Below are 26,794 nucleotides of genomic sequence, written 5' to 3' on the forward strand. Positions count from 1 at the left end.
ACAGTTGGCTTAAGCATTAACTGAGATGATCTACCAAGATCTTCACGCTCGCTGGAATACCTCTCAAAGCACTGAGTCTGTATGAAGAGTGCCGTAAATAATGCATGTTCAGATCATCAACAAATGTGTAAAATAATCTATCACAATACAAACAAACAAAACAAAACCATTAACTTAATGTTTTGCAACTACAGAAGTTACCAGAGTCAAGGTACGGGGGAAAAAATAGATCAGCTCGTTCCCAAACTTCCCTGTAATACGAGGTCAGATGCTCATTACCACCTTGCAGTACAAAGGTTTGTTTTCATAAAGAAAAGCCAGTGCAGCCCATGGAGAAGCCAATGTGGAAAGGCTCACTAGCCAAGATCTTGATTCCATGGTTCCTTAAGGGAATCCCTCACTGGCTGAACAAGGAAGGCCTGCTTGTGCATGGCAACTGTCAGGATCATCATCCGTCTTCCAGAATTAGTTCTGTTCTTTAAATTATAGTAAACAATATGTACAACAAAACCAACAGGAAAACACTCCTTCCAAAGCTACTCAGTAGTCAGAAGGAGCTAGTTATAGTCAGGGAACTGTTTGGCACAACAGAACACAGCATTACATAGGGCCCCTTTCAGTGAGGTCACGCAGGCTCCCTCTTGTTACCAGCTGCTTCTCATAGCGACCTTACTGCTCTACCTGCAGTTACATGCAGGGCAATTATGGTTCAGAAGTCACTGCACTTGATAGGAAGTCCATACTGCTTATAGGCACTGCTGAAGAAACAATATAAAGAACAGAACACAACCACAGCAATCCCTCTGGTGTCAAAGACTGGAGCCACAAACCAAACTCAGCTGTTGTAACCTACATAACTCACAGCTGGAGGGTATTCCTTACAGCAGTGCAATCCTGGAAGTCTCCTCGCAGCAGCCAGAGCCTAGCAATTAAAGCCTGCACCATGTATCAAAAGGTAAGAAAAAGATTAGTAATTGTAATGGTCTTTAATATTTGTGGTTCTAACAGTGTGTAATTTAGCCACCTCTGTGTGTCACCTCGGTACTGTTCTGTGACTGGCAAGGCCACGTCACACAGCCTGTACAGGAGCAATACCTTCCACATGGATTCCAGTTCAGTCAACTTCACCATGGCCTTCAAAATACACAAGGACACACAGGTGGGTGGCTCCAGGTCCTCTGCACGCAGTTCATGCAAAGAGCTGCTGTTTTGCTTCTGAAACTTCATAAAGTGAGAAAGGGACATCAGAGGATTATAATGAGTGCCGTATGAAAAATGGAAATGATATTCTCAGTTATACCAACTCACTAAAACGCATTTGAAACCAAGCCTGAAACCAAAACAGTGGATGAATTGGGTAAGTGTATTCAGTTCCTACATTTCTAATTCGTTCAAGTGAAAATCACCTCTGGTGCCAAAATTGTCAGGTTCTTTTTCCCTGCGTATTCTCCTTAAACAGAAGTCCTTGTAAGCTTTAGCTCCCATGGCAATACAGATGTGAATAACCAAACAGTCACTGTTCAGATTGCAGACACTGATTTCCAGAACACGAACAAAATCTTCCTACTTCTGACAAAACATTTTCTGCCATATGTTGCTGATAGGAAAGAGGGAATACATATAAAAGAAGCTTTAATTTGTCTCCAGTAAGACAAACTAAGATAAAAGTGCACGTCTAAGTATGGTAAAAGTAATGGTTCTTCAATTTCTGAAGCATTACAAATTCCTGTGTAACATATCAAGAGCTTTTATTAGTTCTACTAGGATGTTTCATATAAGTTCCTATTAAAGTGCCTGTCCATTAGTCTAGGTGCTTCTAAAGTAACATGTAAAGGATTAAATAAACATGTGCAATGGACTTCATGTACATCTTTGTGTACGTATGCTATTCATCACAATGAATTAAATGTAGCCAGCCAGTGCTTCATGGCCTGCCTACTACATGAATACTTAAAAAAACCCAACAGAACAAACCCGACCCCACCACAAACACACCCTCAGCTCTTCTCTGTACTTCCAGCACAACAAATGTTGGGGATGGATGCCAGACAAACTGGCTTCCAAGTTAGCCAAAGCTTACAATAACGTGATTACACAGCTTTCAAACAGAAAGGCAACCTACCAGCTGTCGCCCGGCCCAAGATAAAACTGAGTATCAGATTCAGCTCATAAACCTCTCCTTTCCATTAGAACTTCCATCAGCCAGACAGAAGTCTAGTTGTGCAAATTTTAAAGATGTGTACAAATTGATTTAAGGCAGTTAACACTGATCTGTGCTAGTACCACAAGAATTGCCTCCTTTTAACATGGATACAATTTTGCTAAGTGTACTTTGCAGTTTCAAATAAGGTGTCAAGTTTATTCCTTCTTTTTATAGGCAGTGAATGATTGGCTCTTAACTTTATTTTCCTACCAGAGTTTCACTCACAATCATCTTTTATCTTCTAGTTTCACGGTGAATCTTAACAATAATAGTTAAATTAGTGTTTTGAGTTTGGGTTATAGTAAGCAAAAACATAATAATCTCATCAGATTAAAGTGAGCTTTAAAGTCAAATTCAATTTGTATGTGAAAGTTGCTTCTGTCTGTGTTATAACTTTGATAGTAGCTGTTTTTAAGGATAAGTCTCCAAAGCAACCACATCTGTCCCTGCAGTAACCTTTCATAGTTTATGCCTAACATATTTCATCCTATCTAACAAATCTGATGACTGTATTCTACGTGTCAGGACACTCTGTTTCTGCATCTGTAATACTTATGGGGATTTTAAGAGCAAGCAACTGAAATTTCGCAACCAAAACATCTTAATAAATTCCAATTGTTATAATACTTTCAGTGGGTTGATTTCTCTTTTTTTTTTTTTCTTTTCCTTTTTCCCCTCCTTTTAAAGGCTACATATAAAACAACCACCACACCTTATACAAAATTTCCCTGGCAAGTTTCATGACAACACAGAAATAAATTTGCCTTCTTTGTCCAATAGTTCAACGCAAACTTTCCTAATGGGAATGTGCAAGCTTTCCTTCAGGAAGTATGAAAAATATATTGCAATATGTTAAAAAACTAAAAGAAAGCACGTTCTCAATGTTGGCTATGTTGACCTCTCGCAAAATGGCAAGCAAAGTCATACTTGTTTTTACACTTGCACCCACATATGTTGCACTGAAAAGGATTCTCAAACCCATGACATCCCATGTGAATGGTGTAAAGGATATTGTCCGCAAAATACATGTCACAGTGCTGGCAGTGATGCAGAAGCTGGGGGTCCTGAACAGGAAGGGTGGGAGCTGGAGTGCTTGGCTGGCTGTTACTTATGCTGGGAGTACTGGTGTGGGCGCTGCGGTCGCTGCTCGGCCCCGCCACTGGGCTGTAGTTCCTTTGGTTGTGTGCAGGCCGAGGATCCGGGCTGGTTGGAGATGAACTCTGAGCAATGCTTGCTGACACAGAGGAAACTACAGCGGGCGTAGCAGGCTGCTGCATCATGAAAGGCTTTTCGTCTTGGCAGGTAACAACATCAGGAGAGCATCCTCTCTCATTTTGGTTTTCGGGTGGCAAGCTGGACAACTGTCCAGCTAACGTAGAGAGCTGGTTTAAAGGATTATCGACCATGAGGTCTTGTGGATCTCTTGGCAACCCACCGGTCTGGGATGACTTAGTCATGTTCTCATAAGCTTCAGTCTGGATATTTGGGATTTCATGAGTGAAATCATTCAGGTAGTCTGGTTTGTGAACCACCATAGAAGGCGGGCTCAAATTAATTAACGCTCTTCTGCTGTACCCCAAGTTGCTGGTCTTCTTCTGCAGAACCCCCCACATTTTCTTGCTACTCAGGGAAGACCTCGTACCCTTGATAGGCACCATTTTATGTTTACGCCTCCGGTGGTGAGATAAGTTGCTTCTGTCACTGCAGCGGAAGGAACACAACTCACATTTGTATGGTTTCTCACCAGTATGTGATCGCATGTGAGCTTCCAGATGACGTTCGTAAGCGGACGCAAAGGGACACAAATGGCATCTGTGTGGCTTCTCACCTGGAAAATTAAAAAAGATACTGTGGCATCTCACAGGAAAAGTCTTTTCATGGAAATAGCTGTGTGCTGCTCACCAAAGGGCTCAAATTCCGCTTCAGAGTTGTTGCTAGTCTTGAGATTAGCTGCATATTTGGTGGAACAGCGGAGTAAAGTTACACATGTCTGCCTCTCCTAAGTGAGTGAGCATCAGAAACAACGTGAGCACAACTAGCACAGCCAATAGCCTGAGAATTGCAGCAATGATGCCAAGAACCAAATGCAGCGATGTCCGTGCGGTGCTCTCATTAGATCCAAAATCTACCTCCTCTCTAAAGCATGCAATCAGTTGGCTGCAGTAATGTCTCACTGCTCTTTCAACATCAAGGAAAGGCATTCTTTTGACATCTTCTGCACAATTCTCACTTTTAAACATCTTGGAATTACTATCCAAGTAATCCATGCACACATACATGTACTCGAGAACTGAATTTTCAAGAAGAATTCTGTGGCTAAAGAGTTACTGAAGAAAACTAAATCCAGCTAACCACCAGACAACTGCTCTCTCAGACATGGTAGTCAGGTACTGTCCTTTCTGACAGCTTGAACTTCATTCTTCTACTAGATGACGTTTCCCACTAACGCTTCTGTAGTTGTGTTTTCAAACACAACTCTTTGAAAGCTTTCAAACAACTCCATGTGTTACCTGTGTAACATCATACTGGGGTTCTCAATCCTCCTTTCCCAGATTGATATCTTAGGAGTTTTTGCATTCTATGTGTGGATGGTTAGAAATGCCTTTGGTGTGATTTGATGCATGTCCAGGTGCTGACATGCCACGTTCCTTACCTTCCACATGCTTACCTTCCTACCTAGAATGATATGCCAATTTCTAAACTGCTTTTGAGCAACTTCTGTTGCAAAATGTTTTGCAAACTGCAAAACAGAAGAGTGTGATCCTTCTCTTCAGCCTTTAAGTTCTTTTGAAGTATTCTCTATCGTTGTGAAAACAGGCCAACAGAACTGCTTTGTGGCTTTCAAAATCCATTATCTACAACAACAAAAACCAGATGTCTGAATGCAGTCAGGGCTACTGATAATGTGCAAGCACTGCACAGGACACACAAGGTGTCACATGACTAATAGTCACACAGCCCTTCCCATGGCAAAGTTAATGCAGTTCTTATTTCACTCTAAACTGGTGACACAGAAAAAGATCTGCGTGTCGTGTTGCAAACCCTTAAACACAGCACAGCCAGTAAACCACTGACAGCACTGCTATTAAGACCCAGTATGAATTTTATTCAGAGTAAATTGCACTTAATAATAGTCATATGGTCATGCCTGTGCCATAACTGCTTTGGTAGATACTTGCTGCACTTGCACATTATCCAGGACGCAACATCTGTTTGCTTACATCTCTCTGAGCTACAGGTCAGCTCCCAGATCCCTATTGTAATGCTGGCTCTCTCTGAGCTTTCATAGTCATGCCATCCATGTCTTAGCCCTTTGCCACGCTTCCTCCCCATGCTTCTGAGCACAATAAAACAGAGGCCTTGGATCAACTTGCCTTTAAGTAGGACAGTTTCCTTGATCAAACGAGTCATGCATTTACTCTCCAGTTCTGGCAACATTTGCAAATGCACTGAGAACAGTCACCTGTCACATAAAGCTCTGCTCTTCCAGCATTTCCCAAAACTTGAAGACAGAGCAAAGATTTTATTTGAAACAAAGAAGGCATATGAAGAACTGATGGTTTTGTGTGTTGTGGGCAACTTACCATCCTGAAGTTCAGGTCTGGGATGATGCTGACAATATTACATGCTACAGCCATGAGAAACAAGTCTGAATGTTAGCCAAGGCACAAACCCTAAGTGTCACACTTCTCCCCAGAGAGGACCTTCCTGTTTGCAGATGGTACACAGTCCTCAGAAGGCTTGGTTTTGAATAATTACCAGTGGGTCAGAAATTTTGATGACGTTTCTCAGCACTTCAGCTTTCAAATGGAATTCATCTTGTTTTTGTATACTACAACTGTACTGAAAAGGTCAGAATCTATAGCAGATACTGTTTTGCTAGCTCAAGCCACCAAATGACTTCTGTTCCATAAAGCAGCAGCAGGATAAGGCATTTGGAGAACACAAAAGAGCTGTTAAGATCTAAGAGTATAGGAGAACATAGACAACTTTCTATAGTAAGGGAACAAATACTGACACTGTACTGTTACCCACGTTCTCACACTTGAAGAAGTAAAGCTTCATTTTTGCTTTGTGGTACAAGAAAGATTTACATTTGATATTAAGTAACAATACATTGTTCCAGCCATTCTCTTTGAGGCTCCCCATGCACACAAAGCCAAAGACATCTCAGGAATCAGCAAACAAACAATACCAACAACAACAACAACAAAAAAAAAGCAGGTTATCTGCCGAGTAACTCAAAGAAATATCACACTGCTTGAAGATGACAGCTGCTCATATGCAAAACGTAACACTGAGTGCACACCACAGTGCCTCACTGTGAAGTACTGTAGAATATTTCATACCTGTATGAATTCTGATATGCTCTATCAGCCTTGCTGTGCCTTTGCTGGCATAGTTGCAGTAGCGACACTTCAATTTTCCATCAAATGTCCTTTCAAATCCATCCACTAACATTCCTGAGTTTTCATCCAGTGAAACTTCAACAGAAGGATGATCCAGCCCATTCTGATCACCTTCAGTCCCAGCTGTGAAGAATGCAACAGGCGTTTCAATAGACAATCTCTGAGATAACAGCTGTTGTGCTGTGAGATATGCCAAGTATCTCTGCTTCCATACGCCCTTGCTCATCAAACACACAGAACTATCAGAACAAACCCTAATAAAGATCAGGGTACACATACATCCTCTGTGATGTAAAAACTACTACTAGAGGTGCTTCCACATAATGGGAGTAGTGTGCATAATTATCCAGAATGTAGACTGTGCAGTCATTTCCCAGAATCCAAAATGCTGATAGGACTGAAGTTAGCTTACCTCCCTGAAGAGTCTCTGCTTCCTTGTCTCCACTAACAGATCCAGAAATCATATTCACATGGTGAGTCTGCTGTGTAAGGTATTCCTGAAAATCTTTTACAAAGTCCAAAGGTTCTGGCTTCTTTTCACCCATATTCCCTCTTTAAGTTCACAACCTCTTGTGCCTAGAAGGACAAATATGTTCAAATCACAAGTTCCACTGCATTTGAAAGCATTCATAAAACCAAGCTTTTTATAGTGAGGGACTATTTTTATCGTGTATCATGTCTAAATACATGAACTGACAACCATAATTTCAGGATCTTAATAATCAAGATCATTAAGTAAGTATTAGTATGAAAATCATCTGCAGAAACAGGAAAATAAGGACTACATAAGAGCAGGTGAAATGACATAATCAAAATCATCAAGAGACTGCAGGTCCCAGCTCGGCGACACAAGCAACTCCCATCACAACCTACCTCAGTTTAATTATTATTAACCATCTTGATGAGGGGATTGAGTGCACCATCAGTAAGTTTGCAGACTGCACCAAGTTGGGAGGGAGTGCTGATCTGCCTGAGGGGAGAAAGGCACTACATAGGGACCTGGATAGACTGGATCAATGGGCCAAGGTTAACTGTGTGAGTTTCGATAAGGCCAAGTGTTGGGGCCTGCATTTTGGTGCAACAACCCAGGAAACCATACAGGCTTGGGGAGGAGTGGCTGGAGAGCTGCCTGACGGAAAGGGACCTTGGTGTGCTGATGGACAGTACTGAGTATGAGCCCAGGTGGCCGAGAAGGCCAGTGGCATCCTGGCTTGGATCAGGAATGCTGTGGTGAGCAGGACTAGGGAAGTAATCGGCACTGGTGAGGCCTCACCTCGAGTGCTGTGTTCAGTTTTGGGCACCTCAGTACAGAAAGGACATGGAAGTGCTGGAGCAGGTCCAAAGTTGGGCAACAAGGCTGGTGAAGGGCTTGGAGAATATGGCCTATGGGGAGAGACAGGAGGGACTGGGGCTGTTCAGTTTGGAGAAAAGGAGGCTGAGGGGAGACCTTATTGCTGTCTTCCAATATCTGAAAGGTGCCTACAGTGAGAGTGGGGTTGGTCTCTTCTCACTGGTGACAGGACGAGGGGAAATGGCCTCAAGTTGCACCAGGGTAAGTTTAGGTTGGATATCAAGGAAAACTTCTTTACAGAAAGGGCTGCCCAGGGAGGTGGTTGAGTCACCATCCCTGGATGTGTTTAAAAACCGTTTGGATGTGGTGCTCAGTGATTTAGCAGAGGGTTGCTAGAGTTAGGGTGGTGTGGTTAGGTTGTAGTTGGACTGGATGATCTTTAAGATCTTTTCCAACCTGAGCAATTCTATGATTCTATGGGGTGGTTTATTCAGCACCTGGCCTGATGGCTGCTGATGGGTATCACCTGTCTCAAAGGGGGAAACGATCCTTGCCCAGGAGCTAGCAGGGCTTGTAGAGAGGGCTTTGAAGAGGGAATGCATTAAAACCAGGCCTGCTAGAGATGAGCCTAGAGGAGTGATAATGGGATTAGGGGTGAGGCAATGGGCTCAGCTGAAGTGCATCTACACCAGTGTATGCAGCACAGGCAACAAACAGGAGCTGGAAGCCATTGTACAGCAGGCAAGCTATGACTGAATTGCTGTTACAGAAATGTGGTGGGACTGCTCCCGTGGCTGGAGTACTGGAATGAATGGCTACAAGCCTTTCAGAAAGGAAGTGTAAGGAAGGAGGTGTGGTGGCATGGCTCTCTATGTTGGAGAGTGTTTTGATGTTACTGAGCTTGTGTCAGGGGCAGACATCCTGGTGGGGGTCTTTTAAAGATCACCTAACCAGGATGAAGAGACAGATGAGGTGCTCTATGAGCAGCTGGCAGAAGTTGTGTGATCACCAGCCCTTGTTCTCATGGGGAACTTCAACTTCTCTGATCTATGCTGGGAATACAACACAGCACAGAAGAAGCAGTCTGTTAAGTTTTTAGAGTGTATGGAAGATAACTTCTTTCTGCAGCTAGTGAGAGAGCCCACCAGGGGAGGTGCCCTGCTAGACCTGCTGTTCACAGAGAAGGTCTGGTAGGAGACGTGGAGGTTGGGAGCTGTCTTGGACAGAGTGACCATGAAGTGATAGAGTTCTCGATTCTTGGTGGAGCCATGGAGGGGACAGCAAAAGCTTTGGATTCCAGAGGGAGGATTTCAAATTGTTCACACTAGTACAGAGGGTCCCTTGGGATTCAGTCTTTGTGGGTAAAGGGGTCCAGGAAGGCTGGTTGCTCCTCAAGAAAGAAGTCTTAAAGGCACAGGAACAGGCTATCTATCCCCCTGAGCCACAACATGAGCCAGCAAGGAAGAAGACTGGTGTGGATGGACAGGGAGCTTTTCCTGAGGCTCCAGGAGAAAAAGAGAATCTACCTCCCGTGGAAGAAGGGAGAAGCTGCCAGCTCATGGCTTGGACAGGTACACGCTTTGCTGGGTAAGGAGCTGGCTGGAGGGCTGAGAGTGGTGCTGAATGGAGTCAAATCCAGTTTTGTGACCAGTCACGAGTGGTATTTCCCAGAGGTCAGTGTTGAGGCCTGTCCTCTTCAATATCTTTACTGATGACCTGGATGAGGGCATTGAATGCACCCTCAGTAAGTTTGCAGATGACACCAACTTGGCAGAGTGTCAATCTGCCTGGAGGTAGCAAGGCCCTACAGAGGGATCTGGACAGGCTGGATGGCTGAGCTGAAGCCAATGGGACAAGGTTCAAGAAGACAAAGTACCAGGTCCTTCACTTTAGCTACTGCAACCCTAGGTAGTGCTACAGGGTTGGGGCAGAGTGGCTGGAAGACTGTGTAGAGGAAATGGACCTAGGGGTATTGGTCGATGCTTGGCTGAACGTGAGCCAGCAGTGAGCCCAGGTGGCCAAGAAGGCCCATGGCATCCTGGCTTGTATCAGAAATAGTGTTGCTAGCAGGAGCAGGAAAGTAATTGTCTCTCTGTACTCAGCACTGATGAGGCTGCAGCTCAAGTACTGTGCTCAGTTTTGGATCCCTCTCTGCAAGAAAGACATCAAGGAGAGTAGGGTAACTAGGCTGTGAGGGTCTGGGGCACAGGTTTTATGAGGAGCAGCTGAAGGAGCTGGGATTGTTCAGTCTGCAGAAGAGCAGGAGCTCAAGGGAGATCTTACTGCTCGCTGTAACTACCTGAAGGGAGGTTGTAGTGAGCTGGGGGTCAGCCTCTTCTCTCATGTAACTGGTGATAGGAGTAGGGAATGGCCTCAAGCTGCATCAGGGGAAATTCAGGCTGGTTGTGAGGAAATACTACTTCTCTGAAAGAGTGGTCAGGTGCTGGAATGGGCTGCCAGGGGAGGTGGTGGAGTCACCGACTGGAGGTGTTCAAGGGATGTTTGGATGTTGTGTAGGGGGATGTGGTTTAGTGAGACCTATTGCTGATAGGTGGATGGTTGGACTGCATGATCTTGTAGGCCTTTTCCAACCTTGGTGATTCTATGACTCTATGCTCTATTTCTTTATTTTTTTTTCCTAATGGATTGTACCTGAACTTTAGTTTCCTACTGAATAGGGAGCATGCCCAAAAATGTACTCCTGTTATGTCAGACAAAACAAAGAGCAGAGATACCCCACCTCCCTGAAAGGGAAAAAAAATAAAGAGAAGGAAGAAATCCATTATTCTTCCCAACCTCTGTGAGTTGTAGGAAAGAAACTTGAAAAAATTGTACATGTTTTGGAGAACAAATTCTAATATTCTAGTGCTGTACACTTTATTAGAATTCAGCATTGCCAGTAAAAGCATTACAAAGTTTCATCTGCTTCATCTACCCCACCAGAGGACAATTCTATGTACCTGATAGTTTGTTTCCAGGGAAGAAATGGTTCCAAAGAAACCAGAGATTGATAATTCTGCCATAGCATCTGTTCTGCTGTCTCATGTTGGGGAATGACTACAGAATTAGCAAGGACAGAAAAAAGCCTTGGAGAAAGCAGTGTTTCCTTCATCTCAAAATCTTAGCTTCCTGTTCTGCAGTGGTCTTAATTCACTGAAATAATAAAAATATTCACCAGAAGTCACTTGTCATGCTTTTTTTCTGGGACTGTAAGTGACAAATCTTTAAGGTGAATTTGTGAATACAGAAGTCAGGCTCAAGTGGAAAGAGGAAGATGGGCCTGTCACATTACTGTTCCTGCAGATTGTAATCAGCATCATTTACTGTGCTACTTTTCCCATAAGAACATCACTGTTTTCCAGTAGTTACTACACAAAACACGAGGTAAGCTGTGAAAACTCAAGTTATGAATTCAAAATCATATTCAACAGCAAACATCCTCCTGCCTCTTTAAAATTATTTGCAAGCATTAATTCACTTTTTGTATTCACATCACACCTATGTAACTGTTGTCATTAACACTGTTCAATTAGTTTTGACCACGTCGTCACATATTAATTTTGCATACCTTTTTTTTTTTCGGATGTCACCAGCCTGATGTAAGCTTAGGTCAATTTGTGTTCCATTTGTTGGTGTCTCCTGCAATGAGAAAAAAAAACAAGGACATCAAGACATGAATTATAGATATGAAAGGGGTATACAGGACAATGTAGTACAGTGATGACCAGGCTTCCTTCTAGCAAGTTAAGAAATTAGAATGGGAAAATATAATGTTTTGAGGGGTTCTCCTTTCTCTATGTCACCAACTCAATTTGCAGATGCCCACCACTCTTTTTCATTTTAGCATAGATAAATTGCCACAATTTGACAACAACCCTCTACATCTGCATGCACAAAAGAACCTTATCTGACAGAGTCTGTTTTACAGCAGAGACACACCTTACAGCTCTCCCTTCCAGGGAAGAATGATAGTAGCTCAGACTACCGCATACTAGTAAATGCAACTTTAATTATTAGAACCTGAGCAGAGCAGCTCACATTTCATGTACTCGAATGAACTGAGCACATTGGGCACTTTCTCTGTTCTCCCTGTAAAGATTTTCACAGGCAACCACACCTTCTATAGTTCTGAGCAGAACGTGGATTATTGGCTTACTACACAGTTGTTCCACATAGCATTGGTTGCAGTGCTACATGCCAGGCTTATGGTGGACAAAGCGCTGTAGGACACGAACCCTCTTCACAGAATCACAGAACGGCCAGGGTTGGAAGGGACCTCAAGGATCACGAATCTCCAACCTGCTGCCACATGCAGGGCTGCCAACCTCCACATTTAATACCAGCCCAGGCTGCCCAGGGCCCCATCCAACCTGGCCTTGAACACCTCCAGGGACGGGGCATCCACAGCCTCTCTGGGCAGCTGTTCCACTACCTCCCCACTCTCATAGTAAAGAACTTCCCCCTGACATCCAACCTAAATCTTCCCTCCCTCAACTTCAAACTGTTTCCCCTTGTCCTGCTGTTATCTACCCTTTCAAAGAGTTACCCACACCTGTGTCCCAGTCTCTAGACATTAAGTTTTCATCCAAGCAAAATACATTTCAATAGAAGGCACAGAGCTTTGGGATACCACAGCTCCGCCAGGTGCTCAGATCCCATCCCCTGACCTTGGGTGTCTGCATGATGGGGCAACGCCACTTCTTGGGCCGCCTGAGCAGTGCCTCACCAACCTTACAGTGAACATTATACCCAGCCTGAATCTCCCCTTCTTTGGTCTGACACCATTTCCCCTAGGGGTGCTGCAGCAAACCCGCTGTCTGTGTATGGCACAGCCCTGTAGGCTGCTCCCAGCTCTCCCCCAGCCCTCAACCACACGACTCTGCCATGAGAAACCATTCAGACGCCACAAAATCATGAGTAAATTGTATTTAGTTAAAAAAAAACAAAAAGCACCAACACATCAGACTTCAGAAATTGCGGCTGCAGGAGAACAGCGTGACAGGACTAACAGCACACATCCGCGTCCCACTTACTTTTAAGGAATCAGAAAGGAAAAGGAAAAAAAAAAAGGGGTGTGGCAGAAGAGCCGCCTGTCACAACCTCATCTTCTCCCGTATAAAACGAACGAGGCAGAAGGCCCCGAGCTGGCAGCTTCCACAGAGCGGGAGAGAGTGGGGCTCCATCTCCGCAGCACCGCCGTCTCAGCGCCAAACGGCCCGGGACGCGTCCGCCTCAACCGCCGCCTGCTCCGCGTGAGGTGACCGCGCCGCTTCACCCCTCCGCCCGCCTCTCAGCCGCGCGGCTCGGCGCTCAGCGAGCGGCCCGGCGGGAGCCCGCCTCACGGCCGCGGAGCCGGCAGCCCCTACTCACCGCCGCCGCCCCGCGCCGCGGCCGCCCCCTTCCGCCGCCGCCGCCATGTTTGTTGTGCCGACCGGCGGCCCCCCCCTCTCCGAAGTCTCGCGAGACAGCGCGGAGGGGGCGGGCAGCGGGCCGGCATGGCGGCGGCGGCGGGAGCTTGGCTGAGGAGCGGCGCTAAGGTGATGCGCGGGCCGCGGGCTGAGGGCCGCCCGCCTGGTGGTGGTGAGGGAGAAGGCTGAGCGTTCCCTTGTTCGGAGCGGATCTGTGTGCGGGTTGCCACGCGGGCTCCATCTGAGGGCGGTGCTGGGGATGGGAAGCAGCCCTGTTGTGTTGTTGGAGTGGCGGGGAGGGGAGCAGAGCTCAGGGCTGCTGCTTTGAGCGCTGGCTTTCACCAAACCTCTGGCGCAGTTGCCGGGAGCTGCTGCAGCACTGCGATGGACGCTGAGCTGTGCGGAGCTGCTTCCCTGAGCAGCGCTTTGCTTGTCCTTGCTGGGCTGCTGATCGGCCGAGCTCACCCAGCTGCCTGTCGTCGTTTGAGAAGAGTCTTTGTGTTTTTCTCTCTGGTCGATAAATATCAACTTCCCTCTGTGCGTGGGGCAGAGAGCTCCGTGTGCATCCAGTGATGTGTTCACTAAGTCTGCATCCCAGTGCTGAGAGCCCCCACGGGAAGTGTGGGTGACACCCAGAGTATTACTAGATATTGTTTCAGCAGTACTGGCTCTGTACCCACTGTCAGCCTCAGGATCGTGCTTAGCTTGGATTCTTTCCTCTATTAAAGCAGCTCTCAGTTTGCTTTCCTGTGAAGACTTGTGGCAGCTCCAGTGACTTAATCGTAGTTTGAAAGTTGTGCAGTTGTTGCTGCTCATCTAAATACAGTATTCCTGAATCAGTCACAGTCAGTGTTTGTTTTGTGACCTGTGGTGTTGCATACGAACAAATAGCAGTGTCTGTTTTCTGCATTGCAACTCCTTTTATTTTCTTGTGGTTGTACATGGCTGTTTGGAGTAACGTGCCTTGCTTGTGATAGGCTTGGGCATCTTGTTGCTAAGACAAAAGGAGTCCACTGATCTGTTTTACAGCAGTACTTCAGTGTGGTGACAGGTATTGAAAGTCAGCATGGAAGAGTAAGTATTGGAAAGATCAAAGGAATTTTTAATTCCCAACCTCAAAGTTTCTGCTGGTTTTTGAGAAATGCTGCTATCATAATGTGCACTGCCAACTTGTCCTGCTTTTTGTAAGCTGGCAGCACTCTGCTTACAGCACAGTCTGTCATCAGTTCACTGTGGGGTTAAGAGAGCATGCTAGCAAAAACATATGTTGGCAGGAGGGCTGCTCATATATACATTATTCTTATGGCACAGCTGTGTCTCTGCTAGGGGTTTCTGTCACCAGCTGTCTTGATAAGAAATGAATGCCTGCATTTCCGTCTGGCAGCAACAGTGACAGAAACCTGTAGCAAAGATCTGATGGGACAACAGCCACAGAGTGCGTTGGGTTCAGGGAGCTGTGAGGGCAAAGCCTCCTTCTGTCTCATCTCTTTTGAGCTCAGTTGATTGGACTGTTCTTTTTTGAATGCTGCTTTTGAATAGCACAAAATACATTTTGCAGCAGGTTCCATACATTAACCTGTTGCTTTTTGAGCCAGCTCACGTTTGCTATGTTAATTCCATTACCTACCTGAGCAATTCTTTGAGCAGAAAGTAGTTCATAGCTCCCCAAGATGCAAAACTCGTTCTGTCACATTGTCTCTGTTTGCTCAGCTGATGATCCCTGTGTGCAGCTTGCTCCCAGCAGCCACGCTGTGTATGCTATTCATTTTGGTGACTTCCTGGATTTTACCATGCATGCTTAACACAGTTCCCCCTGCAGTAAAATGCTGTGTAATACCTCTACTCTCTTGGGTGGATACACACTGCTTCTTGATGTCATTTGAGATTGTTTTGTGTTATGGATGAATGGAGAGACGCTTCTTAGAGGGGTGAGGTTAATCATTCAGGCTTAGTTCTCCTCTACTTTTTAAAGAAATCAACCAAGACACGTTAATAATTAGTTACAGAGTACTATCAATATAGTAGCTGTAGGATTTAAACTGTATAGAAAGTTTCAAATACCTGGTGCTTGGATTGTGAAATGTTTGCTCTGAAAATCAGCCAGTGATAAGTAAGATTTGGATTGGAACAGAAAAATCCACAGTGCTGTTGAAGTCATGCCCTTTCACAACAAGATAATCAGAGAAAGGGCTGTCATTGCTTTGAAAGTGAAAGTTGCTGGTCCCTAGAAAATCAGAGAAGTTAAGTCTGTTATTAAAGTTGAGTGGAATTGTGGAAAAAAAAAACACCACATTGTTTTACATGAATATTTAAGAAGTCTACAGACATGAATTCTGCTAACCGTTCTGATGTTCTGTATTTATTGTCAACAGCTGAAAAGAAATGTGCCAGCATACTTGGCAGCCTCTTGGAGGGCTTCTCCGTGTGTCTATAGATCCTTCAAATCAGAACTTAAGCCAAATGTGACAACTGAGGGACTCGTCTGTGCTCCGCTTCAAACATTCACTGAAGAGGAGACGATGCTGAAAGATATGGGTACCTATTTGCTGTGTGGTTAAAATTCAGAAATGCCTAGCTATAAGGGAAATCTTACCTTAAAATACTTTTTTTTTTTTTTTTGTCATTTAATACCAGTTAAATCTCTAATTGAGATAGTTCTGTTGAATTTTGCTTGATTTTTAAATTGCTGTCGATCACAAGAGAAGAATGCAGTGTTGTTTTGGTCCTTCTTCCATGTTACCAGAGCACAAGTGCACATACCAGAGTGCAGTTTACTCTGCTTGAGTAAATATTAGCTGTTTGAAACTGTTGCTGTCCCAGCAGTGAAGTTGCCTGGTGTTGTCTCATGCCTTTTCAGAAATGCTTGGTTCAGCTGTGGGTCACTGCTCCAGCTGCGTGTCAGAGCTTTCACCTGTCCCCAGATGGGGGCAGATGTGATGTGTGCCTGCAATGTAGTCAGGCCTGCATGAGGAAGACTGAAGCACAGAGGGCTCAGAGTGAGAACCTGCACATCTAGCAGAGATCTCTAAGGCTCATCTTGAATAGGAAGAGTCTTGCTTAGCATCTCATACACTCACCATGTGTTAAAGCCTTAAGACTGCCCAAGTGAGAAGCTGAATTTGTAAAGAAGATACAGCTAACAAAATAAGGGGCGTATTGGGAATATTTCCCCTGCCCCCCCCCCCCTTTCTTTTTTTGCCAGATAATTGCATGTAAGTGTCTTTGAGTTGTTTTTTGAAGTTTCTAAATCTACATAAAGTGTTTGGTTCAGTTCACAAGCTTGTGATGTGAGTGATAGCGCAACATTGTGGCACATTACTTTGTTTCACTTCTTGTCTTTTTAAATTGTCAGGGAGTGTCAGAATAGAGGCATAACCTGTCAGAAGTGTGACATTTTAGTGATCCTCAAGTACAGTGTTAGGATACTTACATGCTTGCTTTCTTCTTTCATTACAGTGAAAAGATTTGCTCAGGAACGAGTTGCACCTCTGGTACAAAAAATGGATGAGAATTCGCAAATGGAAGACTCTGTAATAAAGGGATTGTTTGAACAAGGGGTCTGCACATTTTTACTTGATTATTTAGTCCAAAAGCAACACCAGTAATACGAGTTTCTAACTGTCCACTTTTCAGATTTTTAGATTAAAAGATTGTGAGAGAGAATTCATTTGAGCTAACGCGTGTTGGAAAATTTGGGGTTTATCCACAGAAGGGCAGTTTAGTTTTTTAATTTCTCTCCATCTTTTACTATGATAATCTCTCCATCTGTCCCACTCTTATACTGCATTCTTCAAATTATCTTTGAGTTCTTTCTTTACCAACTTTTTGTTTTTCTGCTTGGACAAGAATAATTGCATGGAATACTAGGACCAGCATAACTGTAAGTGTCTCTGGAAGAGGGCATTGAGAGTCTTCCATATCCATATCAGGCAGCTACAGGAGCTTGATTTTATCATTCCTGCATTCAATTGTAGCCTTTCCTGCTATCAAACCTAACGCTCATCTATGATGAAAACATCACTTTGTACAAAGACTACTCTAAATGACGGACTTACACTGAAATTGCAGTGATCATAGAATCATTGAATGGCCTGGGGTGAAAAGGACCACAATGACCATCTAGTTCCAACCCCCCCTGCTATGTTCAGGGTTGCCAACCACCAGACCAGGCTGCCCAGAGCCACGTCCAGCCTGGCCTTGGTGATGTTTGGCCTGTATTCTGCTTTTGTGAATTATTTCTTGCACGGGTTGACTCTTGATAATTTGATCATATTATTTATCAAAATTTGATCATTGATAATTTATCAAAAATGATAATTTGATAATTTTTTTTAGTTTGTAGAGGGTATTAAAAGGAACTTCAAGAAAGGACCTGAAAATGCTTACATGTTGTAGTTTTTATTTTAGTTGTTGAAGTATTTGCCTAACAGGGTGATGAGAACTCATGAGAAAGGCTGATATATTTGCATCTTTTCTATTTCAGCTGATGAGTATTGAACTTGGGGAAGAGTATGGAGGAACTGGAGCTTCGTTTTTTTCTGTCATATTGGCAGTAGAAGAATTGGCCAAAGTTGATCCAACTGTAGCTCTAGTGTGTGAACTCCAAAATACGCTGACAAATAGGTTATTTACCACATATGGAACAGAAGAACAAAAGAAAACCTACTTGCCTAAAGTGTCTAAAGATACAGTGAGTCAGCATCTCATGTTACTACAACATAGGACAGTTTTCAGAAGTCACATAGCAGTAGTGATTGGGTGTCTTTTTCCCAGTAACTAAATGGGTGACTGCAGCAGTGGAAAACATCTTTGTATGTGAAGTTTGAAACACTTGTTAGAGCTGAGAGCTGTGGTGGTAGAGATGGTGGTAGAGATGGAAGAAAAGAGGAAGGGTCTCAGTTCCATTGAAATTTAACTTACTGTGGAAAAAAAATCACTAAAGCAGTTGACTGCAGGAGACATGGAATTACGTGGTGTTTGTTGTTAACCTCCATACCTGAAACTTAGTTACTTTGAGGTGATAGGTTAAAAGGATTGAATTCAAGAGGCTTGTGCTTGCCAATAACTATTTTTGTTGCAGAATTCCTAACAAGAATTTTTCCCTTCCATTGGCAGATAGGCAGTTTTTGCCTGTCAGAGGCTGGATCTGGCAGTGATGCTTTCTCTTTGAAGACTCGTGCTGAAAAGAAAGGAGACTACTATATTATCAATGGCTCAAAGATGTGGATTACCTTAGCAGAACATGCAGGGGTTTTCTTTGTGATGGCAAATACAGATCCTGCCTCAGTAAGTTGCTAAAGAATAATGTTATTTTCAATGTCAGATGATGATATGAGTCTGTGCATTTTATATTAATAATCTGGTGTTAAAGGCTAATACTCTTTGCACCTTTTCCTAGCTGAGAATAAACCTTTAAAGTGTTTTCCAACAAAAATAGAGAACTTGCTGAGCAATTTAATAAATTCCTCCCACCAGGGAAAATAAAAATGTCAGAGTCATAATTACTTGATGACAAGCACAGCATGCATTGGTCTTATTCTGAGTAACAGAAGAACAGATTGTTTGTGACACTTCTGGCCCAACTGACAAGTTGCTGTTTTGCAAGGCAAAACAGAGCTTAGGCTACATGCACCAAATAATTAACAAGGACACATTAGTAAAGTCCAGGTAAAAGTAAAAGAAAACCAAACCCATATCTGAATGTGCATGTTTCAAGTTTTGTCATTTACTAATTTGGACATTGGTGGTAAAGACCCAGAAAAATCAAGTGCAAGCTTTAAAGTATGCTGTACCACAAAGCAGAGAGAGAATCCAATACAAAAAAAATCTTGTTTCCTTTCATTGGGCAGAACATTGAGCATCGTGTTGCTTTCTGAAATGTTGTTCATTTCATCACAGTCTGGTGGGTGATTTGAGTACTTCATAACCTGAAAATGCATTTCATAAGTGATTTCCATATTTGTTAACTGCTGTCCCTTGCTTATAGTCTGGAGTTGTTACTCTGTGTAGCATTTTGACAGCATATGTTTTGTCCTGTTGAAGTTAGGAATTTGATTTTTCCGTTAATATTCAAGGAGACTGAAAGCCATTGATTTTCAAAGACTAGCTAACAGTTAACAACAGTATATATAAAAGAACAGACCAGTGTAGATCTGTGTACCATTAACTCTTTAACTTGCAGTGCACTACATGATGTTATGATGTGGAATACTGATAACAGGAATCATAAAACCACAACAGAGAGGAAAGACTGTCTCCTCTTTAATAAGGGTACGACTCTTTCACAAGGACCACAATGCTTTTCCTGCTTCACTGTGCCATCCTCTTAATGGGAGGAAGTGCTGTGGGTGGATGGTTTGGAAAGAGATGAGAGCGTGGCCTTGGAGGACTTTGCACTTCTCTCCTGGGCCTTGTAGAATGGGGTGTGAGAGACTGCTGTGCTTCTGGTAGGAGGAAATGCTGAGAAAGCATGAATGAGTGGGGGAAAGGAGAGAGAACTGGAAATAAGAATAAAGTACAGAGAGGAAGGGAAAGTGACAGTCATCAGGAATTACTGCTGTACTTCAGGATTCTAAGATTTCAGTTGTGTGAAAACTGCAATCCTGTGCATAGAGGTGCCAGAATTCAGACTGGCTGTACAGTTTATGTATTGTCACATGCATTATTGAGTGTCCTGTCCGGATTGTGATCTGAATATGTACAACAGCCATCACAATGATCTCAGAGTACTTCATAAAATATGTTCCCACTACTTTTTGGAAATGAAAAGGCAGTGGTATTCATGTTCTGCAGACTGGAATCATAAGATGAATGTGCCTACAATCCTGGATGTCCATTCGGGGCTTTTATGGTACTTATACTGAATTCTGAATATTCAGACACAGTTCCCAGTGATAACAGTCTCCTTAATGAGCATTCTTACTTTGGACAACCTTAGAAGGAAGTGGTTAATTGCAGCCTTTCTTTGGGAGCATAGCTGGAGTGATTGAGCTTAACTAAAAACTTGCATACTGCAGAATATTCTGACAGGTGGGTTTAGAGCTGCTATTCATTTGTCCACTTGAGCCTAAACACACTCTGTCTGGCAGCTCACTGTTTAACATGTGCCATGTTCCAACACAGCATAACCTTGCTTTCCCAGTGATTTCCAGGACAGACAGGCACTGTGATCCTGTTCCATTGGCATAATACTGGTTTGCTGTCCTCTCAAGACAACTTCCAAAATTATTCTGTCTTTCATGTGGAATGTCTTAATAGTAGTGTTTGCTTTGGCCTGTGTTGAGCTATAATTAGTAGATATGGGGAGCAGATGACAGTGCCAGCTGCTTATTTAGTAACATATGGAGCAGGTATGAAACGTCAGCTTTGGAATGTGATATTTATATAAGCATTTGGTAATAATACTAGTATAAAAGAACAGTTACTGATTATTTTTTTTAATTTGTCCTAGGGATACAAGGGAATTACATGCTTCATAGTAGATCGTGACACAGAGGGACTACATGTAGGCAAGAAGGAGGATAAGCTTGGAATCAGAGCATCTTCTACCTGCCCAGTAACATTTGAAAACGTTAAGGTATTGTAGGCTCTTTAGCTATTGAAGCATAACTTGTGTATGATTTGAGCTTGGTCACACAGAAGGAAAGAACGTTAACTACATTTCCATTCTTTCTCCCTGTTTCCCCTTTGTTGCTTGTTACAGTCATCCCTATTTCTCAGAAATACTCAGGAGGATTGAGTTTTAAGTTCTAAATTTTGATACCGTTTTTCCTAATTGAATTTATAGTCAGAATGTTCTAATTGGATCTTCTAATACGCAGATGGTTGGATTATGTTTTATGCCCTCCTTTACAGGGCAAATTAAACAAGATGCATACAGTGATTCACCTGTGAACACTTCTAGCAGTTGCAAAGCAGAATGGAGCAGAAACAACTGAGTGATTTTTATTCCTTAGGTTCCTGAGACAAATATCCTTGGGCAGATCGGACAGGGCTACAAGTATGCGATTGGGATGCTGAATGGTGGCAGAATAGGGATTGCTGCACAGGTGGGTAACATTGTTTAATGCTGAATGCAACCATGATATAACTGAATTTGCATTGGACCTTACAAAGTACTGGGGGCTAGTAAAGATAAACAATTGAGGAGATGCTTTATTAAAAACTACATTGCCACTAGATGTCACTGTCCCTGTGTCTAAAGTAATATACCAGCAATATACCAAAACAACTGCAAATGATTAAATCCTTGCTGTGACATAAGCAATGCATTTAAGCACATTAAACACCAATTAGCTTGTCTTTGGTGGTGAACTTATGGCTTCAGAAATATTTCAACACTTTTGTCTCTCATTGTGTAAATTTATTTTTTGAAGACTAGATCTGTGGATAATGTACTGAAATGTCTGATGTTAATGTTTCTCATCGTGATGGGATTGCCAAATGTGACCTTGGGCTAACTAATGTTTCCTCAGTAGCCTTTTTGTTAATAGTTAACTTATTTTTGAAATGAGTATGATGTTTTCTGTAGCAGAAGTGTCCTAGTTCAGTGTTGAGTTTGAAAATTGTATCTTAATGGCATCTTCAAGAACTCAGTTGCTCATCTTGGAGTTTCTTCCAAGTGCTGCATTTTGTTGTAAACTCACTTTAGATCCCAGACTGCTGGTGACTTCAGTGGAAATCAGATACAGCCTTATAATAAAAAAAACAGCTTATGACAAGTTTTCTCTGTATTTTCAAATTTACTTCCTAATAAGTAATGTTTCCTTGGTATTTTGTTGTGAATGTAGCTATGCTGTGTAGGATGCCATGCATCTGTACTGCTGATCCTCCCTAACCTTTTCCTCCAGCTTGCAGGCAGACCTCTGAATGATCACACCAGGAGTAGTGGTCCTTCTAAAACTTAAGCTTTTCACATGGCAGTACACTGTGTTGCTAAATGCATTGGCTTTGCCATCATATCTAAAAATCATCTGTGATTAAACCTGTCCACATATGGCATTTAAAAACGAGAGCCATGGGCCCTGCTATTCCCAGAGATATAAATAATATAGATGCTCTGGCAGTAAAATACATGGTCTAGAATTTAACTTAATTACTTCAAGTTACACTTATAGCCTAATTAAAAGTTAAGGTCAGGTAGTTGTTATATCTCAGTTACTACTTTTTTGGTAAATGGTGAGAAATATACTTGAATGACCAAGAAGAGCAGTGTTAAAGCCCTGTAGTATTGAATTTAGTTTTGCAGTGTGGTGGGTTTAAAAGATAATTAAAATTAAGTAAAAATATAATTATGGCTGTGAAAACAGTTTCAGACAGTTTTAGGGCAAGGTAGCTGTATATATTGGTAGAGGTGCTGAAGCTGATGTACTTAGTTCATTCACATGAGTTTATTTGAGACAGCAGTAAATATGCCAGTGCAGCTAATGAGCCAAGTACTGCATTATTTTCTTATGTTCTTTTCTTAGATACCCTTTCTTGTAGGCATTGTGGTTTTTTTTAATCAGGAATCTTAATTGAATAAAAAGTAAATGTCTGAAATCTGAGTAACTGTAAAACTCTCTCTTCAGATTCTGCATAGAACATAATATTTGGGATTTGTTTTAGCAATCATTAGGTAGGAGGAAAATTTTTTCTCCTAAACACCAGGCTTTTTACAAAGGTGAACTCACTGACCAAAGACTCTGTGCTCTGATCTCTGTAAGGTGCATTCATTAGCTAAGTTTTACTGAATACATGCCTTGTGTTTTTTACAGATGTTAGGACTGGCACAGGGGTGTTTTGACCACGCAGTTCCATACACAAAGGAGAGAGTCCAGTTTGGGAAACGCGTATTTGATTTCCAGGTACTTGTTAACAGGCTCATGAGAGGTTTTCTCCAAGACAGTAGCAGTGATCACAGTAGATAAAGTTCATAAAGTGAGTTCCCTGATTTTCATAATTTGTTCTTGATTCTTCTGCCATAACTCCTCCATATTTGAGAAGAAATTTTCAGAAGAATTTCAGACAAGCATTTGTCTGCCATTTGAAATCACAGAATCACAGAAATGCTCAGGTTGGAAAAGACCTTAAAGATCAGTGAGTCCAACCACAACCTAACCATACCACCCTAACTCTAACAGCCCTCCACTAAATCACGTCCCTGAGCACCACATCCAAATGGCTTTTAAACACATCCAGGGACGGTGACTCAACCACCTGCCTGGGAACTATAGCAATTCAGTGTTGTTTTTATTCAAATGGCATGTAAACCATTCATAATTTTAAAACAGTGGTGCTGTAACTCGTTTTGCTTGGTATTACATTCACTGCCTTGAAAAATGCACCCTGATTTTAGTCTCACAGTATGTTGAGCACATCCCAGTTTTTATACACTCACGTGAGGTGTAGGGGAAGGCCTTTTCCTGGAGACACTGGAAAACGTAGGAAGATGAGGAAAACTGATTAAATTATCCTATTTCCTGTGTTATATGAAGACATTGAGTTTTCCTGATAATATCTGTATCTTAAACTGAAAGACTCTTTGTTGCAAAAATGAGGTATAGTTTAATAAGGAAGATGTATAATTGTAATTACTGTAGTAATTTTCTTGTTAAAAGAAACCTACATCTCAGCTGAAGGGAAGGAACATTAATGCTTCTGGTAATTTGTACAAATTTTAGGAAGCACCCAGAGATATTTAGCAAATTATTGGAACTGTGTCTTTCAAATGGGAAATTGAATTTCATAATTGCCAAATTATTCTGTTATTTTGACCTGCCTTTATATTTCTGCTGTATGTTTCTGCAAATTTTAAGGAGCAGTGTTAATGTTCTAGTAAGATGAAAGATTTCATTGTGTTTTAGGTGCAAGTTAGACTATTAAATATTCATTTTCAATCATCATAATGTTTGTATCTATTTCAGTAATCCTATTCTTCTTTAATACCTGCCATTTAGAGGTGAATTCCATCACCACTTTCCATCCTGTTGAATCCGTTCATCAGTCACATCCTCTATGCTTCTTTCTAAGCCACCCATGGCTTTTGTCTCATGAATATTGTGCATGGGAAGAGGTAGTTGTTGCACTAGTAGTTCTCCATTTTTATCTAAGAAGTTATTTTCGTGTCTTTTTCAGTTAAACTTCATGGGAGAACTAGATGTGTTGATGTACAACTGTTTCAGTAGATAGCTGCCAAGTAAATGCAGCACTTTGCCCAGCTCTTGTCACTGCACTGCTGAGCAGAACGTTGCCAGTTGGCTGAGATTTCTTTGGTATTCATGGGTTCAAATAGTTGACTCTTTCCAGTCTGGCAAGAAGTTCCTCTGTACTTCTGAATCCAAGAAGAGGAAAGGAGAGAGTGCAATTCCTCAGAGGACTTCAGTGGCTCAGATTTCTCGAATTTGTTGTCACAAATGCAGAGCCATGAAGAATTGCTGGTCTATCTGGATTACTTTTTTATTCTATTTTGAGTGTAGATATGTCCTTTTGTGGAGAAAGGGATTCTTGCTAGAAATGTCACGTGAGTACTAAATATTAGTTCTGTCTGACTTGTGACATGCTTATTACAGGCCATGCAGCATCAGATAGCTCAGGTGGCCACACAGTTGGAGGCTGCAAGGCTGTTGACCTACAATGCAGCCCGTCTTGCAGAAACAGGAAAGCCTTACATAAAGGAGGCCAGCATGGCCAAATACTATGCTGCAGAGGTAATGTACACTTTTCAATTTAATGCTTATTTCACTGCTGTTTGAAAGTTTCTTCTGTTACTGAACGTGCAATTGTTAAGTCATGTTTTGCTGTGAAATCTGTAGCTGTATTTCTGTATTCTGTCATTAAAAGAGAAAGTGAATTTGTATTTTGACTTACAGAGAGAGATTTCATTCTCTTGGGATTCTTTTTGTGGCTGGAGAAATAAATGATTCAACTTAGCTGGTCCACAACTGTGATGCTTTATGTGATTCAGAACTGCATTGCTTCTGATTCTTTTTAATTGCTGTTTTGCGTATTTTCCCTAATCTGTTTCATAGGGTGTCATGTGAACCCTTGCAGTAATAGTGAATTCTTGATGTTCTCTGGTGTGGAAGAATGTTCATGTATCAAGTGACTTGCATAAGATAATACAAAAATATCAGTCTGTCATTTTTCCCCTTATACTAGTTATTGTTGTAATCACTATTTTGCCTTCACTTTTAATAACCATAAAGTGTAGCGTTGCCTACAAGATGTTGAATGCTGAAATAGTAACAGTGAAACTATTTTCACAGGTTGCAACGCTAACAACCAGTAAATGCATTGAATGGATGGGTGGTGTTGGATTCACAAAGAATTACCCAATAGAAAAGTACTACCGTGACTGCAAAATAGGTGAGTGGTAGCCTCTAAACAGGTGTTTTTTGTGGCATTGATGTTGTTATACTTTGGACATGAATGACTAGCTAATTTTTAAAGAGCTTTTTTTTCCCTGAGAACTGTCATCAACACTGATTAAAATGTATCTTTGTATGTAGTTCTTTGGATTAAAGATCTGAATGTATGTAGAATTTCATGGAGGTTTCTGTGTTTACCAGTGTAACTGCTGAACCTAAGGGTTTGACACTGCTGCCAATTGCTGACATCTTATGTTGATGGTTAGCTTTCTGTTCACGAAATACTTACACGAATATTAATTCTAGAACTTATTTGGTAAAGCTTCTCTTTGTAATCATCAGTGTTCTAGCTGGACTGTTCAGATAATATCTTGATCTCTTGGAGTACTCACCATGATTTTATTGTCTCCTAACTCTTTCTGTTCTGATTTCAGGCACAATATATGAAGGAACTTCAAACATCCAGTTGAGCACCATTGCAAAAAGCTTAGCACAGGAGTACTGAAAGTTTAAGAACTTTGTGACTGTTAACAGCAACAACTTCACTGAGCGTTAATCACTAATCCCAAGTTCTTTGTGTTTATACAAAATCAGAAGTGATATCAAAATAAGAATACGTTATCAGAGACAAAATCACAAGCAAAACGGTGGATTCCGCATTTCAGGACAGTGAATGTGTAAATCATGCTAAATCTTGAGTTAAAAGCATCTCTTAGCTGAAATTATTTTGTTGCTTTTGATTATACAAGCAGTGTGTCCGAACTTCAAGATTTCATACTGAAACAAAAGAAATGTTGCCTAATGTAAAAGCTTCTGTTAAGCTGCCTGTGGGAAAGGTCTCTTCGTGTGCAGCCCAGCTGCTGCACGGCGTAACGCTTCAGTTTGTTCTTCATGCCATTTTTAGCATGGGGTATGAGGAGAGCTGCTTGGAAATAGGTAAAAGGGATGGTTTTCCTCTTTTGGGGATTGATGTCTGTGGAGCTGCTGTAATTGGAGTAATTTTTTTTTATTTTGCAGCCTTTAGTGTGTTCTTAAGTATATCTTGGTAATTAAGCCCTTCCAGCCCCACTCTGTAGTATTGAAAGGTAGATAATGTCTGCCTCCCTTTCCAGCATTCACAGATGTTAAGGGTTTAA

The 26,794-nt window shown here is 42.2% G+C and overlaps 2 protein-coding genes across 2 annotated transcripts; one reads left to right on the top strand and one right to left on the bottom strand.

Annotated features, from left to right (window-relative positions):
* Nucleotides 1–3,081: 3,081 nt before the first annotated feature.
* On the bottom strand, nucleotides 3,082–7,157 carry IKZF5 (IKAROS family zinc finger 5; the record flags this gene model as incomplete). Its single annotated transcript, XM_079535260.1, has 3 exons — nucleotides 3,082–4,031; nucleotides 6,553–6,735; nucleotides 7,025–7,157. 3 exons carry the CDS (start codon nucleotides 7,155–7,157, stop codon nucleotides 3,082–3,084), a joined length of 1,266 nt encoding a protein of 421 aa, XP_079391386.1.
* A 6,241-nt stretch (nucleotides 7,158–13,398) lies between these two features.
* Nucleotides 13,399–26,163, top strand: ACADSB (acyl-CoA dehydrogenase short/branched chain; the record flags this gene model as incomplete). Its single annotated transcript, XM_079535736.1, has 11 exons — nucleotides 13,399–13,440; nucleotides 15,684–15,846; nucleotides 16,768–16,868; nucleotides 17,795–18,001; nucleotides 18,427–18,597; nucleotides 20,762–20,887; nucleotides 21,267–21,359; nucleotides 23,067–23,156; nucleotides 24,861–24,998; nucleotides 25,557–25,656; nucleotides 26,093–26,163. 11 exons carry the CDS (start codon nucleotides 13,399–13,401, stop codon nucleotides 26,161–26,163), a joined length of 1,302 nt encoding a protein of 433 aa, XP_079391862.1.
* Nucleotides 26,164–26,794: the final 631 nt, after the last annotated feature.

The sequence above is a fragment of the Tetrao urogallus genome (genome assembly GCF_951394365.1).
Source record: "Tetrao urogallus genome assembly, chromosome: 5".
Taxonomy (NCBI): Eukaryota; Metazoa; Chordata; class Aves; order Galliformes; family Phasianidae; genus Tetrao; species Tetrao urogallus.